The sequence below is a fragment of the Pholcus phalangioides genome, unplaced genomic scaffold (assembly GCF_987345545.1).
Source record: "Pholcus phalangioides strain wild (caught in Gottingen) unplaced genomic scaffold, Ppha-v1.0 ptg000010l_1, whole genome shotgun sequence".
Lineage (NCBI taxonomy): Eukaryota > Metazoa > Arthropoda > Arachnida > Araneae > Pholcidae > Pholcus > Pholcus phalangioides.
In genome coordinates, this window is record NW_028301603.1 from 18345248 (window position 1) to 18359372 (window position 14125).

The 14125-nt window shown below is 38.3% G+C and overlaps 1 protein-coding gene across 8 annotated transcripts in view; it reads right to left on the minus strand.

Annotated features, from left to right (window-relative positions):
* Positions 1 to 7580: 7580 nt before the first annotated feature.
* unc79 (UNC-79 domain-containing protein) overlaps positions 7581 to 14125 on the minus strand; it is a 71146-nt gene continuing 64601 nt past the window's right edge. For 7 of the 8 annotated variants that reach the window (XM_089237774.1, XM_089237777.1, XM_089237775.1 and 4 more), the window contains 3 exons: positions 11542 to 11619; positions 10639 to 10683; positions 7581 to 9826 (listed from right to left, as the gene is read on the minus strand). In XM_089237774.1, the coding sequence (XP_089093900.1) occupies positions 9647 to 9826; positions 10639 to 10683; positions 11542 to 11619 (303 nt within the window). In that variant the 3' untranslated portion in view covers positions 7581 to 9646. Of the gene's footprint in view, positions 9827 to 10638; positions 10684 to 11541; positions 11620 to 12892; positions 13266 to 14125 lie in introns of those variants that run through there. The other variant, XM_089237778.1, reaches the window with a different exon arrangement.

Consider the following 14125-nt stretch of genomic DNA (forward strand, 5'->3'; position numbering starts at 1 on the left):
CTATGTTCTGTCACCAGAAGTTGTAAATGTAGAGAAAAGATAGATTAACATCAAAGTCCTAATTGTAGTGGAATGTTTTCGAACTGTTTGGCTACTGTGAACGAGTACTTAACTTGGCATTTCACCCACACAAGTGATGGCCATGTCCAGAAGTCAGTAATCAAACAATGATGATTATGATCAATTCCAGCAGAAACCTGTCACTCCTGTGCCAGCAGAATGTTGCGTTTATTCATTCGTTTTCTCTCTCACACACACCTGCTGAGCAACCAATATACTTTTATCATAATCCAGTGACAATGATTAAGGGACCAGAGAAATGTATTGTTGTAAAGGAGTTGCCCCATTATAGATTAAATATATTAACACTATAAAAAAGTGAGTCTGGCGATTATTGTCTTAAGGCATAAGCCAGGTTTTCTTAGGAGTAGAATTTCTGTGCCATGTGCAGCGTGTAAACGCTGATTGGTTAAAATCTTGAAATTCAGGTTTTTTGACCAATCAGAGTTTTCACTGCAAGCGCTGCAGAAACCTGTTTCTAGGAAAACCTGGCTATAGGCAGAGATAGACTTGAAAGTCTGGGGATGGGGGGAAACAATGTCAATACTACCGAAGTCACTCGACCGCTTCATGAATTGGCAGAGACTTTCAGCCAAATTCTGATTTTCAGAAATGGTTAGGCTGGCCGATTTCCAAAGAAGCTGGAGATCCTTGGCCAAGTTTGATGTAACACAGCAAGGTTGTTTGGTTTAAACCTTGGTTTTAACCAAAAGTGGTTTTTAAAAAATAGTTTCGTTTTTTTAAAAAAAATCAAATAAAAATTGTTTAAATATAATTTCTTTCCTTGAAAAATATTATAATTCATTATTAGCCAAAATTTTTCATTCTTACCACATTTTATATATCCTTGGTACATTCAGATGGTATATCTTTAGATGATATAAGTGGTTTTTCTCCAAAAAGTATAAAAAAAGTGGCCTGAATATATATATACATATATTATATATATATATACAGTATATTCATATGAAGTATTTTAAAGTTAAAGTTATGTAAAGGAGCCAAAATCACACACACACGCGTGTCTCATTCTTACCACATGTTCTAACCTTTGGCTAAATTCTGATGCTTTATCTTTTGCAAATTCATTAATAAGGATTGCATCACATCTAAATGTAGTGGTGTATTCTCACAGGGTTTTTTTTGCTTTGCTTTTTTCCTCACAAAGAAGCAACAGTAGAGACACCATCATGCTAGGGGGCCACAGATGGTCTTATAATCCAATAAAGACACCAGCTGCCCCTCAGGGACACAAGACCAGTCTACTAGTAGTTACATTACCTCAGACATTTTCATTTTCTTTCTCATAGGAAGTAGAACATCTCACACTGTATATCACCCAGTCTAAATATTCAATAGTTTTTTTTATACTTTCATGGTTAAGTCCAGTTAATCAAAGTTCTACTGTATAGTAGTAACAGATTTATGAAAAATAATCAGCTATATACAGGGTGATTATACTTAAGGTTTTGATTCCAAAACTATACAATAAGTACTGGTCAGAAAGATTTGAAAATTTGCATGGATACTTCTGAAACAATGGAAATTTCTTTGGCAAAAGAAAAAAGTGCTAGTAGTGCAGAATGTGCAAGTATAGATGATGCTGTACTTGGCCAGCAGTATAATCTATTTTGTGCAACATCATTATTTCGGCACGTCAACAGCATTAGTGTGTGGATAGAACAACTTTTATCAAGATCACATTGTAATATCAGCAAAGCAGCTGCTGAAGAACTATTTTGACAATAACAGGATGATATGACAACTGGCCGGCAGCCAGTTCACCTAACCTTAACCCTTGCAACTTCTGGCTGTGGGGGGTACCTCAAAATGTTATGAACAGTGGTCAGATTGCTAACTTTGGTGAATTTCAAGCTCCAGCGTGTCCCCTATACGTTAGAAGTTCCTCAGGAATATTAATGTTGGGCGTATTTGGTTTAATAAAGTTGAATTGTAAGTGCATCCACATCATGACCACGGCATACATGGAAACCAAAGTGATAGAACAATAGATTTGGCCATCTTTTCCCCTTTTCGGTCATTTTCCCACATTTAGGGGAGGGCCAGATCCCCAAGTCCGCTACCGTCCTGCCGGAGCCCAAGGTCAGTGCCGTCTTAACGCATGGGCCCACCCGGGCACAGTAAAGGGGTCGTGAAATGAGATCTTGATGAAATTGTAAGAACCAAGAATGAAACCGATACGCTTTTTGGTTGAATTTTTCAAGTTCTATAAAAGAACTTTTGTCAATCTTTTATAATGTAATACCGGACTTACGAAAATAATTTAATGGGCGACTCCCTATTGACAATTGTCAATACCGATAAAGTACGCAGGGCCGCAACTAGGGGGGAGCAGACAGGTCTGGTGCTTCGGGCGTCGGACCAGTAGGGGCGCCGAATTCGCCCTTTAACCACTTCTTCCACATGGCAGCCAAAATGCCGGTTTGCCCCGGCTGACAAAGTATCTAGTTGCGGCCCTGAAAGTACGTAATACTTTATCTGCTGATTGTGCCCCCTCACCCTTCTCGCAAATGTCGTCTTGATGCGGAGGGCCCACCCGAGCACGGCCGGGAAGAGACAGCTCAACTGTAGAAAAGGGGGCCTCATAAATATACAATCCGATAGAAAAACTTGAGAATAAACACGAAAATTGGTAGGCAGGTATTATTTTCTAGCCAGATGGGGGAGGGGCTCAGAAAAATCACTTCGCCACAGAGCTTATGCAAGGCCGGCTGGTTTGGTGAATCGGACGCTGGACAGAGGGGGGAACAAATTTCACCGTTTAATCTCTGCTTCAACATTACAAGAGGGTGCCGAAATGCTTGCTTGACACAGCTAACCCAAACCTGTCTAGTCGTGGCCCCGGGTCTACGATGGTCTTAAGGTGGCCTTGATGAGCCAATGGGTAGGGGCAGAAAAAAGAAAGGAATTTCTGCCCGTGAGGGATCTATTTTGGGTGCTCCTGATGACGTTCCTCAGCTTAACAAATTACAAATTTTTTTCACTTTCCAACTCGGATCTGGCACCCTTTCCTAGAGAGGTGTCTCACGTGTCTGCACAAGTCGCACGGCCTCTGTGGGGGGCTGAAAGGCTTCAGCCTAGTTTCTTATAATTCTTTTTTTTCATACTATAAGTTCTTTATCGAGGGACCAGTGAAAAATATGACCTCTAAGGCCCCAACAAAGATCCCAGTCTAGTGACCCCTGCGACAGGACGTGGGTGTGATAAATGCATCCAGTCTTCCCGACTAGGCCATTACGTCCTATAGATATTTTATCTAGGAAGTAATGAGTCCCGTATATACCGGGTGACTCGAAACGTTACGCCGTCCGCCAATAGCAGTTTTTTTTCCCCTTGTAGCATTTGCCGCGAATTCACAATGGCACTAACAATTTTAAAGGAGTTAAAATTAATTTAATACTCTAGAATACTTAAGAGAGCGGTTCTCAACATGGAGGAATGAATAACCATTATTATTCATTCCTCCATGGGTTCTCAGCCTTTTTTGTCCCACGGAGCCCTTTCCGCTATGCAATTTCTATGGCGGAGCCCCGGACGCCTATTTTTTATTCAAAAATCTTTTAATAATTATTTTTTTAATTTCATTTTTTTATTTATTTTATTTCCAAAAATATATTTTTTTTTTTCAAATTGACTGGGTTTTTTATTTTTCTCGAGAGGTCGCGGAGCCCCTCGAAGTTCACATGGAGCCCCAATTGAGAACCGCTGCTTTAAGACATTTATTTTTAAAAATATTGTTGGTGATGCTATCTACTTTCAAAATCAGAATTGCCTTATGTGGTGATGACGAAGCTCAGGTATAAAAAAACTAAATTCTTCGTTCAGCTTTGCTTCTTATAAACAAAGCTTATAAATTGACCTGAAAAAGATCAAACTTCCAGTTCAGTAATTTTTTAAAGACCCAAGGAGACATCCGAAACAAAGGACCTCCACACAAGCAGACGACAGGTAAGGGGCCATTCAAGTATTACGTAAGCAGATTTTCAGCCATTTTTGACCCCCTCCCAGCAAAATTTCGTCAGCAGCCTAGAATATTTAATATCTTAAAAAAGGGAACATAAGCAACCTTCAAACCCCCCCCCCCTCCTCGTCATCGAAAGTCAGCAAATCCGAAACCCCTTCCCTACGTAATACTTGAATGACCCCTAAGATCGTAAAAAGTGAATTTTTCCACACTCCACTTCATAGCAGGTGCTGCCATCTAATCTCAAATTTAAAAGTGACTCATGTGGTGATGATGAAGTTTAAATAAAAAAATATATTCTTTATTCCGCTCAGTTCCTTATAAACAAAGCTCATAAACTGAACTGGAAATTCAAACTGAAAGTTTGGTTATTTTATTTGGGCATAAGGAGACGTCCAAAACGAAGAACCTCTTAATGAGCAGACGACTGACAAGAAGTCGGTTTGTTCGGTTCCCTACAAGCCAAGCTCACAAGCAGAACTGGAAGTTCGAACTGCCAGTTCAGTAATTTTTTCAGGACACAAGGAGACGTTCAAAACAAGTAACCTGGAGAGAAGCAGACGACAGATTCTGTAGCTCGATTTATACATTGTTTGTGCTGCCATCAAATCTCGAAATTTCAGGTAACTCATGTGATGATGGGGAAAAAGAGTTCTTAATTAATTTTTAGCATAAAATTTTTTGAGACAAAAATTTCGGTAACAAAATTCATACATTTGCAATAATCGATTTTATGTAGAAAAAATAATTATTTGTTTCCACAAAAAAATTCGGACTGGATAATTGAACAAATAAGTGAAAGTACGGATTATGTGGTCTTCAGATAGGGTTACCAGATTCGAAACTGTAAAAAGGACGACGCCTGGTGCGAACCTTAAGCCGGGTTTTCCTAGGAATAGGTTTGTTGCGCAGCGTGAACCGAATTATACTATTTCACGCCGACAGAAACGTGTTATATAATCACGCTAAGCGTTTGTGTTTCCCTAGCCAGGCGCATCAGATCAGGGCGGCTATATAAAGCCTTGGCATCAGCTACTCTGTCGTCTGCGTGCTCCGGTTTGAAGGGAAGGGAAAAAAAACACACAAGAGTGAAGAGAATATCGGCAAAACCGTGGCGCCCGACGCATTTGACTCCTCCAGAAGCAGTCGGCCAATCACGCCCGACGTAAAGCGCTGTCGTAAGGCGTATTGCGCTCTGTAGGAAAACAATCATGCTGCTTTTCTTATTGGTGAGTGGGCGGCGTGTCGCGCTCAAGTCACAATCCCGACGGACGAAATCCCGACAAGTCAAAATCCCGACACGGTCAGAATCCCGACAAGTCGAAATCCCGACATGGTCAAAATCCCGACACGGTCAATTCAATTTCCATGTATAAGCCGCATTTCGCGATTTCTGTCGGGATTTGAATTTCTCTCGGCGAGGGGCGTTGGGACGCCGATATAAAGTATTTTACAACTACTAACTGTTTTATTGTAAGGCTATTTCTAGAGATGTGTCAAAATGTTAATTTTGTTTTTAGAAATAGTGTCGAAATTCTTTTATTACTGCTATTTTCGTTATTGAGCAGCTACAACAAACTGAAAACTAAAAAAAATGCCTGAATAAAAAATATGTAGTTATTTGCATATGCTGTATACATATATATGAGGGGATATTTTTTGGTAAAAATGAAATACATATGCACTAATAGAAAACATGTATTTTAAAAACACATTCACTTTTTTTTGCATGGTGTATTTTTTAATGCATATTTTCTCTTTTTTAATGCATATTTTCTCTTTTTTAATGCATATTTTCCATTTTTTTATACATATTTCGGAATTTTTGACTTTTTCAAGATTTCTAATGCATATTCTGGGGTGTTTAATGCATATTTTGGAATTTTCAGTGCACATTTTAAATTTTAAGTGCTTATTTTTGCATTTATAAGTGCATATTTTTGCATTTTTAAGTGCATATTTGCATATTTTGAGAGCATATTTTGCCACTTTTTTAGTGCATATAATCCGGGCTCTACTAATAACTTATGAATTTCGTAAAATTAATTTAAATGCCATTCCCTCTCAATGGATCGTGTTTGATTACGATCCAGACTATCAAGTCGTTCTTGAAAAAATGAAAGTAATGTGTTCTTTCTGTAGTGTTCATAGAAAGTGTTCTTTCTGAAAAATAAATTTCCCCTTCAAGATTTATGTTGGTAACTCGAAAAGTTTGTAAGTTGGGGAGCAACTACACCAAATTTTTTTTGCATTGAACCGTGAAATTCTCCTAAGCCCGGACCTGTCACCGGTTTTTGAATTTAAATATCTCAGGGAATGATGCAGTTAAAAACATGTAATTTGTTTGTTGGGCTCAGAAGAGAAAATGCAACAACTGTCTAATCTGAAGCTAGAGGAGGGGGGAGGGGGATCATAAAACAATTTCAATTTTTTTATTTTGTGTACACTGTATTTTCATATCATCTTATTTCTGATGAATCACCATTATATTGGGTATTTTTTCTTTTAGATACATTCTTAGGTTTGTGATTTACTCTTGGTAGCATTTCTTTTACTTCTATAGATCAAACTACACAGTTGATCCACTAATGACCCACAAAAATCATGCCCTTATTCTGTAGAACTTGGTTTACTGCATGGGCCCCCATCTGGGCACTTCTGGCACCGGGGTGTCAAATGACAATTAGATCTGGTTCCGATTTCAAGAGTAAATATGCAAATATGTAGTTAGGAATTTTTAGCTAGGTAGTAGTGCCTCTCTCAGAAAAATCGCTTTGTGTGTGGGCGTATGATAATGTTAAGACAGCCCTGTACTTCATAAAAATTGTGAAAAGCTAATCGAAAAACTCAGCAATAATGTGAAGTCTAAGTAATACAGTTTGCAATATTATTAGTTTCTCATCTTTTGTGCCATCCTTATGATAATGATCTTCAACTATACAATCAAGTGTTCTTAAAATTTTAGGATCTTCCACCGGATGATCGATGTTGAAAAAAAATCCGCCCCTGCAATACATATATGAAGAGGTCACCGGTGCACATCTTCGATGCTGGGGGAAATCTTCACTGCACATTTCACCGCCTTTTATCTCCACCTATGCAAAAAAGTTTAGCAGAGTTTCCCAAACATTTTTTTCTGGCATCCCTCCAGCTTTTTTGTCTCATCGCACCTAACTCAAGCCCACACGAAGAACTACATTTAATACCCCCATAGCTTTCACCACCTTCTATTCCATCGCCACTATGGAAAACACTGTTATAAAGATACTGTTAAATATTTCCACTGTACCAACAATGGCCATGAAAAAAGTCTGATATCTTTTGCCAGAGTGGTATTTGATTCACCTCAGCAATAACTAAATATACTTTTGATAATTTCAAAAATAGTTCCATCTTGGGCCGGGTTAATACTGGACCAAACAATAAGTGATACAATCTGTGTCGATGTTGCATATCATATCATTCTATAGTATCCATCCACTGTGAACTCCACTTTATGGTATGGTAGGACGTAACAATTTTAGAATACTATCAATGCAATAAGTGTCATTTATTTCACTTTAAAATTCTCAATTGGTAATATATTTCTTATTCTATGTCGAACATTATTTTCAGAGGTTAATACAACACAAAAAATATATATATCTTTATATTTACAATGTTGGCAAACGTTAACTGTATACAGGGTGGCTCAAAAATCTGTGTAAGGAAGAGATAAAAAACAACCAAAATGATCAAAAGCACATGACCGAAACGTTCATGTTGATATTCAATAGAATATTTTTAAATTAACATAGCAGGAATAGATGTCACGAGTTCGATACCTGATTTGTCCTTATCAGAAACTTTCTTGCAGGCAGGGGTACGACCGAAACAACAACAACATGACCACAGAAAACGATTGTTACTGTAGGGAGTCCCACACCAAGAGGTTAACACACCAACCCCTTGGTGAGCATTAAAAAAAGAAAAGCAAAATGTCAAACACTGCCTTTCAGAATCGGCAATACATTGAGGGTTCTATCTATTTACCTCTCGTGTGCAGAAAATGATGTGGTGCAACAAAAGTGATCAACAGAAACACCATCCAAAGGTTATAGCAGGAACTTCTCACCAGTGCTTTAGGTGGACAATTGGAACTTTTTTTTTCGGTAGAAGAAAAGCCTGTGCAATGTCTTTTGCTCTGAAATAAACCTTGTAACAAGAATTTCCGTAATTAGTATTAGTGCATGACATCAATGCCGGGGGGGGGGCTCGGGGAAAAAAATCTCCCCCCCCCCCCGTGCTGGACCTATCTTTCACGCCCCTTCCTTCCTACAATTTTGGTCAACAAAGCTTATTTTCCACCCTTTCAACTCAGATTTGGCACCCCCTCTTAAAGCCTTTCTAATGCCTTGTGCGGCCGCATGGGTCACACGGTCCAAGAACTGCCCTGATTGATGTATGCCTGACACTAGCAATGTATTGATTGCCACATAGCACCTGAAGTTACGCATATCAGCAGTGGTGATGGCGATATTGCCATGAGGTTCACTTCAGAGTGAGTAGGTATTTGTATTTCATACACCAAGGTTCTTCTCTATAAAAAAAACACACCAGGAGCACTGGGGAATACAGTAGTCTCTGTAATAAAAGGTGAATGGGACAAAGGACACCTCAGATTACTAAAAACCTGAATCATGCAAAAAAAGAACCCCAATAGAAATAGGTTTTTAGGAGGTGGGGAGGCCTTAGACTTATGTATGGGTGGGGCCTTAGATTTATGTATTCATATATACTTGCTCTTTAGTCTCCTCCATTTTGTTCTTAACACTTAAACGACAGCATATTATTTCCTGTAGGCTTACTAAGACCGGTGATTTTCTTATTTGGAAATTAAAAACAAATACATATAGGAAATTAAAAATCGAGAAATCTTGTTGCCGGTCTTTTATGTCTCAGCACTGAAACAAGAGAAATCTTGTGAGTGCTCATTTAAGTGTTAATGTAATATTCTTAGTTCAGTGGTTCTTAAACGTTTTCCTCCCACAGATTCCCCAGAATAGTCCAGAAAAAAATCACTTCAAAGCACTGAACAGGCACAAATCACTACATCAGCTGTCTTCAATGCATGGCCACCCACAGGATTTTTGAGGCTTGCGAAGCTCTTTGATAGCATATGTGTAATATAGCTAAATAACCTGTGGGCCTGGCTGGAACTGAAAATGTTGCCTCATTGTGAGTCAGCAGTTGAAGACCCCTGCACTACACCAACTTCTCGCGATGCACCTAACAGAGGTTGGCCCCGGGAACCGCAAAGCACATATTGAGAATCACTGGCTCATTTTTTAAGATTAGATCTGTCAAGACTGATGGCCTATTTATAAGAGAGGCTGAAAGGAAGTCTCATATCCCTATATCCCCGAGGCCTGATATGACTGCAACATCTTCTATAACCTTCCAGGAATGTTTACGGTCATGCTTTTGATTATGGATATAATTTATTACAGTGTCCTCCTTCTTTCTCTTCCTCAAATCACTATGTAGAATTTTGAAACACCCTGTGTATGTATGTATATGCTCAAGGTTCAAAGCGTTTTTCGTTCTTTCTTTTCTTAGCGCTTATAGGGAATAGAACTGAGTAGCAGTTGACGATTGCACTTCTATTTGGCCCATCTTGAATTGCAGCCTCTGCAGCCACCTGAGAAACGCTGTGCTCACCGATGTTGCATCCTCGCGAGTATGCGCTGTAGGTGGACTGTTTATGCACGCACGCAGTCGGAACTGTAAATTCTTCGGCAGCTGACAAGAAAATACAAGTATAGCCTCCATATACACACAAAAATACAAATAAAGGCACTTCCAGACTTAAAAACAAAAATATAGCTAATGGGCAGAAATGCACGGCAAATATTGACTGGCATCTGCAATATTTGGATAAGCCAGATTATTAGGGTCAGAAAAATGGCTGAATAAAAAGATTTACTGAAAATTCACAGCTAAGCAACTCACAGCGAGGAAATTCCCTAACAGAAAAATCACGGCTGGGATAATTAACAAACGATAGTTTGTTACCAGTGAATGAGTGATTGAGCAGGTGAGTATGTGTGAGTGAGTCAGTAACCAAATGAGTTGGTGAATGAGCTACTGAATATGCTAGTGAGCGACAGTATAAGAAAACCAGTGAATTGATGAATGAGTGATTGAGCAAGTCACTGACCATATGAGTGACCATGAGAATGACAGAGTGAGTGAGTAACCGTATAAGTGAGGGTGAGTCACACAGTTATTGACAGAGTGAGTATGTAACTGAACGACAAAGTGATTAGGTGACTCGCTCACTTGCGATACCCACTCTTCTATCTGCAGCACCATTTGTTTTGCTTTTATGAGCACCAGACACAGCAGTTCCATATGAATGTCTTGAACAACTAGCAACATCTATTTACCTGGTGTGACAACAATCATGTAACTTATTCCTGACAAGTATGGAATCTATAGCTGCCCCAACATTCTTTCTTGCTCAATCCTTGTGTGTTCGTGAAAAAAAAATCCTCAAATAAAATCATATTTGTAATAAGAGAGAATAATTTTTTAAATGAAGGTTTTTTTACCTGTCCCTGAAAGCTGTACAGCACAGGAGTCCACATCGGAAGTAGCTGAAAAGGGGGGGGGGGTGCGGAAGAAATGTGATGAAATATTTCAGCTACAAAAATATATTTTGCCACAAAATATACTCTTAGATATATTCTTAGATATATTCTCTTAGATATATATCTTCAATAAAATATCTTCCCGTAACACGAGAAGTACCATAACCCATTGATGAAAAATATACCCAAAACCTGATCTCATTCAAGAACACTTATTCAAAAATGTCATGCTTAAAATTTGATATCATTATCCCAAATAGGAAGTACACTATATTTCCAAAAGTCTGTGTCCTTTTTGGAGTTTAGGCATTTTCTCAAACTTCTGGAAAAATACCGGGCAAATCGCTCTGAAATTTTTGTCACGTGAACCCTATGCTTGTACTCACAGTTTCCAGTGAAAATTTAGTCATGAGTGCATTTGTGGAAAATTACTTATCATCCGGAGAACTCTCAGCTAGTAACTTAAATTACAGCTCACGATATCATGTAGATCTTTCTGAATTTTTGCGACATTCAACTGGAATTTTTATATGAGTTGCACTATATATCTAGCGACCAAAAACAAAATAAATATTTCCTATTCGCATGCGAACAAGTTAGTACAATGTTTTGTGAAAGTTACAAATCATTTCCAGCTTTTTTTGATACAGGGTTGATGAAAAGCCTTTTTTCTAGTTAATTTTTTATCAGGCTCTTATATGCACTCCTGACTAAATTTTCACTGGGAATTATGGGCACAAGCATAAGGTTCAGGTGACTGAAATTTCAGAACAATTGGCCAAATACTTTTCTAGAAATTTGAGAAAATGTCTGTACTTCAAAAAAGACGACTTTGACAATATAGTGTATCAGAGTTTTACTTACTCGTGCAAGAACTGTAGAGTTGCATTCCATCAGAGCTTCCATTAAACTTAAGAAATGAAGACTAACCATTTCCGCAAGCTGTAATAAAGCACTTTGTACAGTTCAGAAATTAAGCAATTTTCCAACATAAAAAACACAACTAGAAAGCAAGCTCTATAACTAACTGAAAGGGTTGGTTTTCTGATAGTGATAGCAATTATTTATTCACTAGAACATAAGAAATGCATGCTTCTTAGTTCTACAAGATTTTTATGTAATAACCGGTATACGGTAAAATGTTTTTTAAATTGATGTGGAAGCAATCTGTTGCCGCTGGCAAATCCATACATGCTGACCTAATATTATCAAATCACATAAGTGGCCCCGTATTCTTGATAAGGTTGAGTTACATTGATATAATTGGTTACCTGTGCAGCTTCCTTGCCCTGTTCAACATTTATTCGCAATGCCCAGAATAGTCTATCAAAGAACCACTTCAAAACCCCCAAACAGGTGCATATCAATATCGCCAACTCATCGCGATGCACACTTTGAGAACCACTAATTTAATCTGTTGTTGATGATCAGAATAAAGAGCAGGCTACAGGCTCAACAATGTCTGCTATTTTTCTGAAGCGATTTCCAGGATGCGGTTCTTTCATCCAGTGACGGCTCGGGACAAAATTCTCAGCCTGCAAGCAAGGCAGGCCAGGCCATAACCAAGAATTTTGTGGAGGGGGAGGACAAGCGTGATCTTGATGACCCTCATTGTAAAACTCCATCATTTTTTAATGATTATTTCATTCCCCATTAAAATTTGCCACAGTATCAAGTATCAACCATCTTTACTTCAAAATATAGAAGGCAGATGGCAGCACCAGTGAGAATACAAAACGAGCACAATTCTGACAACATAAAGACGTTAGAGCCATGCATACACTCAGAACATACATTCCGGCATGTATGAGGCATATGTGTGGTTAAGTAGCAGTAGTAACACCATTAGCACATTTAATTTCTATAAAGTTCTGCTGCTGTTGTTCCGTCACCTCACCCTTTTGGGTAAAGGGCAGTAAATCACTTCTTGTGGTAGGCCGAGCTGTTGTTTCGGAAATATCATTATTGTACTACATCAGCCAACTCACTCCTAATAGTCTCCATTCTTTTCGACGTATTGCACATATGTCAGAGCTGTCTTTAGGAGGCGTGCTACAGGCAAAGTTACACCAGACCCTGAATTTACAGTTATAATAATTTCTTTCACAAATTATGAATTTTCATCAGTTCTGAAACTATTTCTTTCTTTTATTCTGAATTCTCATTATTTTTATTTTCTGAATATTTTTGATTTCCCTCCATCACAGAAAAAAAAATCGGGCTAGGGACCTCCCTGCTATTATTTTTGCATCACACCCAGCATCTGGTAAGGGCGGCCCTAACACATATATGGTAAGAAAAGGAAAAGTAAATTTTCTCGGATGCAGAGTAGGCATTATCAACTAACACATGGTATATGCGGTGGCATTGTGTTGCTCTGTTGCGTGACATCTATAAAGCATTGCTACCACTATTAAAACCTCAACCCTCATTTCTATTTCTATATTGCAGGTGATGACAGGATTCTAAGTTATTCTATTTGGGATCTGCTTTTTGCTGTCAAATGTGTTCTTTTTTTGTTATGAATGAAGAGAAAGGGAAAGAAAGCAGAGGTCATAATAGACATATCAAACCTGAATTTGTTCTTCCTAGCGAGGAGAATAGCATCAGAAAGGGGTGGAAAGGAAGATAGGTAAGAAGAAATATAAGTGTTAGTATCGATGCAAGGTCCTACACAAGCTTTCAGAAGAAAAAAAAAACAAGTCTGTATTAGCAAGGTAAACTTGGCTAAAACATTTTCTGCAAAAAATATATAATAATTGCTAGCTATTTTACAGAGAAAATGCCACTCTGTTAAAAGATACTCATTTTTCTATAAAATTTGACATAAAAACAAGCTGTGAGATACCTTGGTGAAAGAGTATCTCTACTCCCAAATTTTTTAGCTCACTAAGATTTTTTTGTGGTTTTTCAGCCTCGGCTAACTAACATTTTCGGTGATATGGATGCATGTGCTAACATAACATAGCTCGGTTTTGAGCTGAATTTTCATGCAATCATCATCATAATTGTTTACCCTTATTTGATTGGCGACATCAAATTCATTGAAAAAGCCCAAAAGAAAGAGCATTTTACAAAGTGCCTGCGTGGTCTCCAGGACATCTCTTATTCTGAACAAATGCAACTCTTGGAGCAACATTCTCTAGAATGGCATAGATTGATCAATGACTTGAGACTGCTGTATAAAATTGTCTGTGGTCTAGCCTGTACATAGACTTTCATTGAACATAAAGTTCAATGAACTCTGTACCGGAAGTCACCAGCTGTGCATACATATTCCATTTGTGAGAAGAAACTGATTACAGTATTCATTTTTATGTCAGGCAGGCACAGCTTGGAATAGACTTGCATCTGATCTCGTTTGTACACTGACGTACACCTTATTTTGCAAACGACTATCAAGCTTCGACATTTCGAGTTTCTTGATCAGATACCCATTTTAATTTAA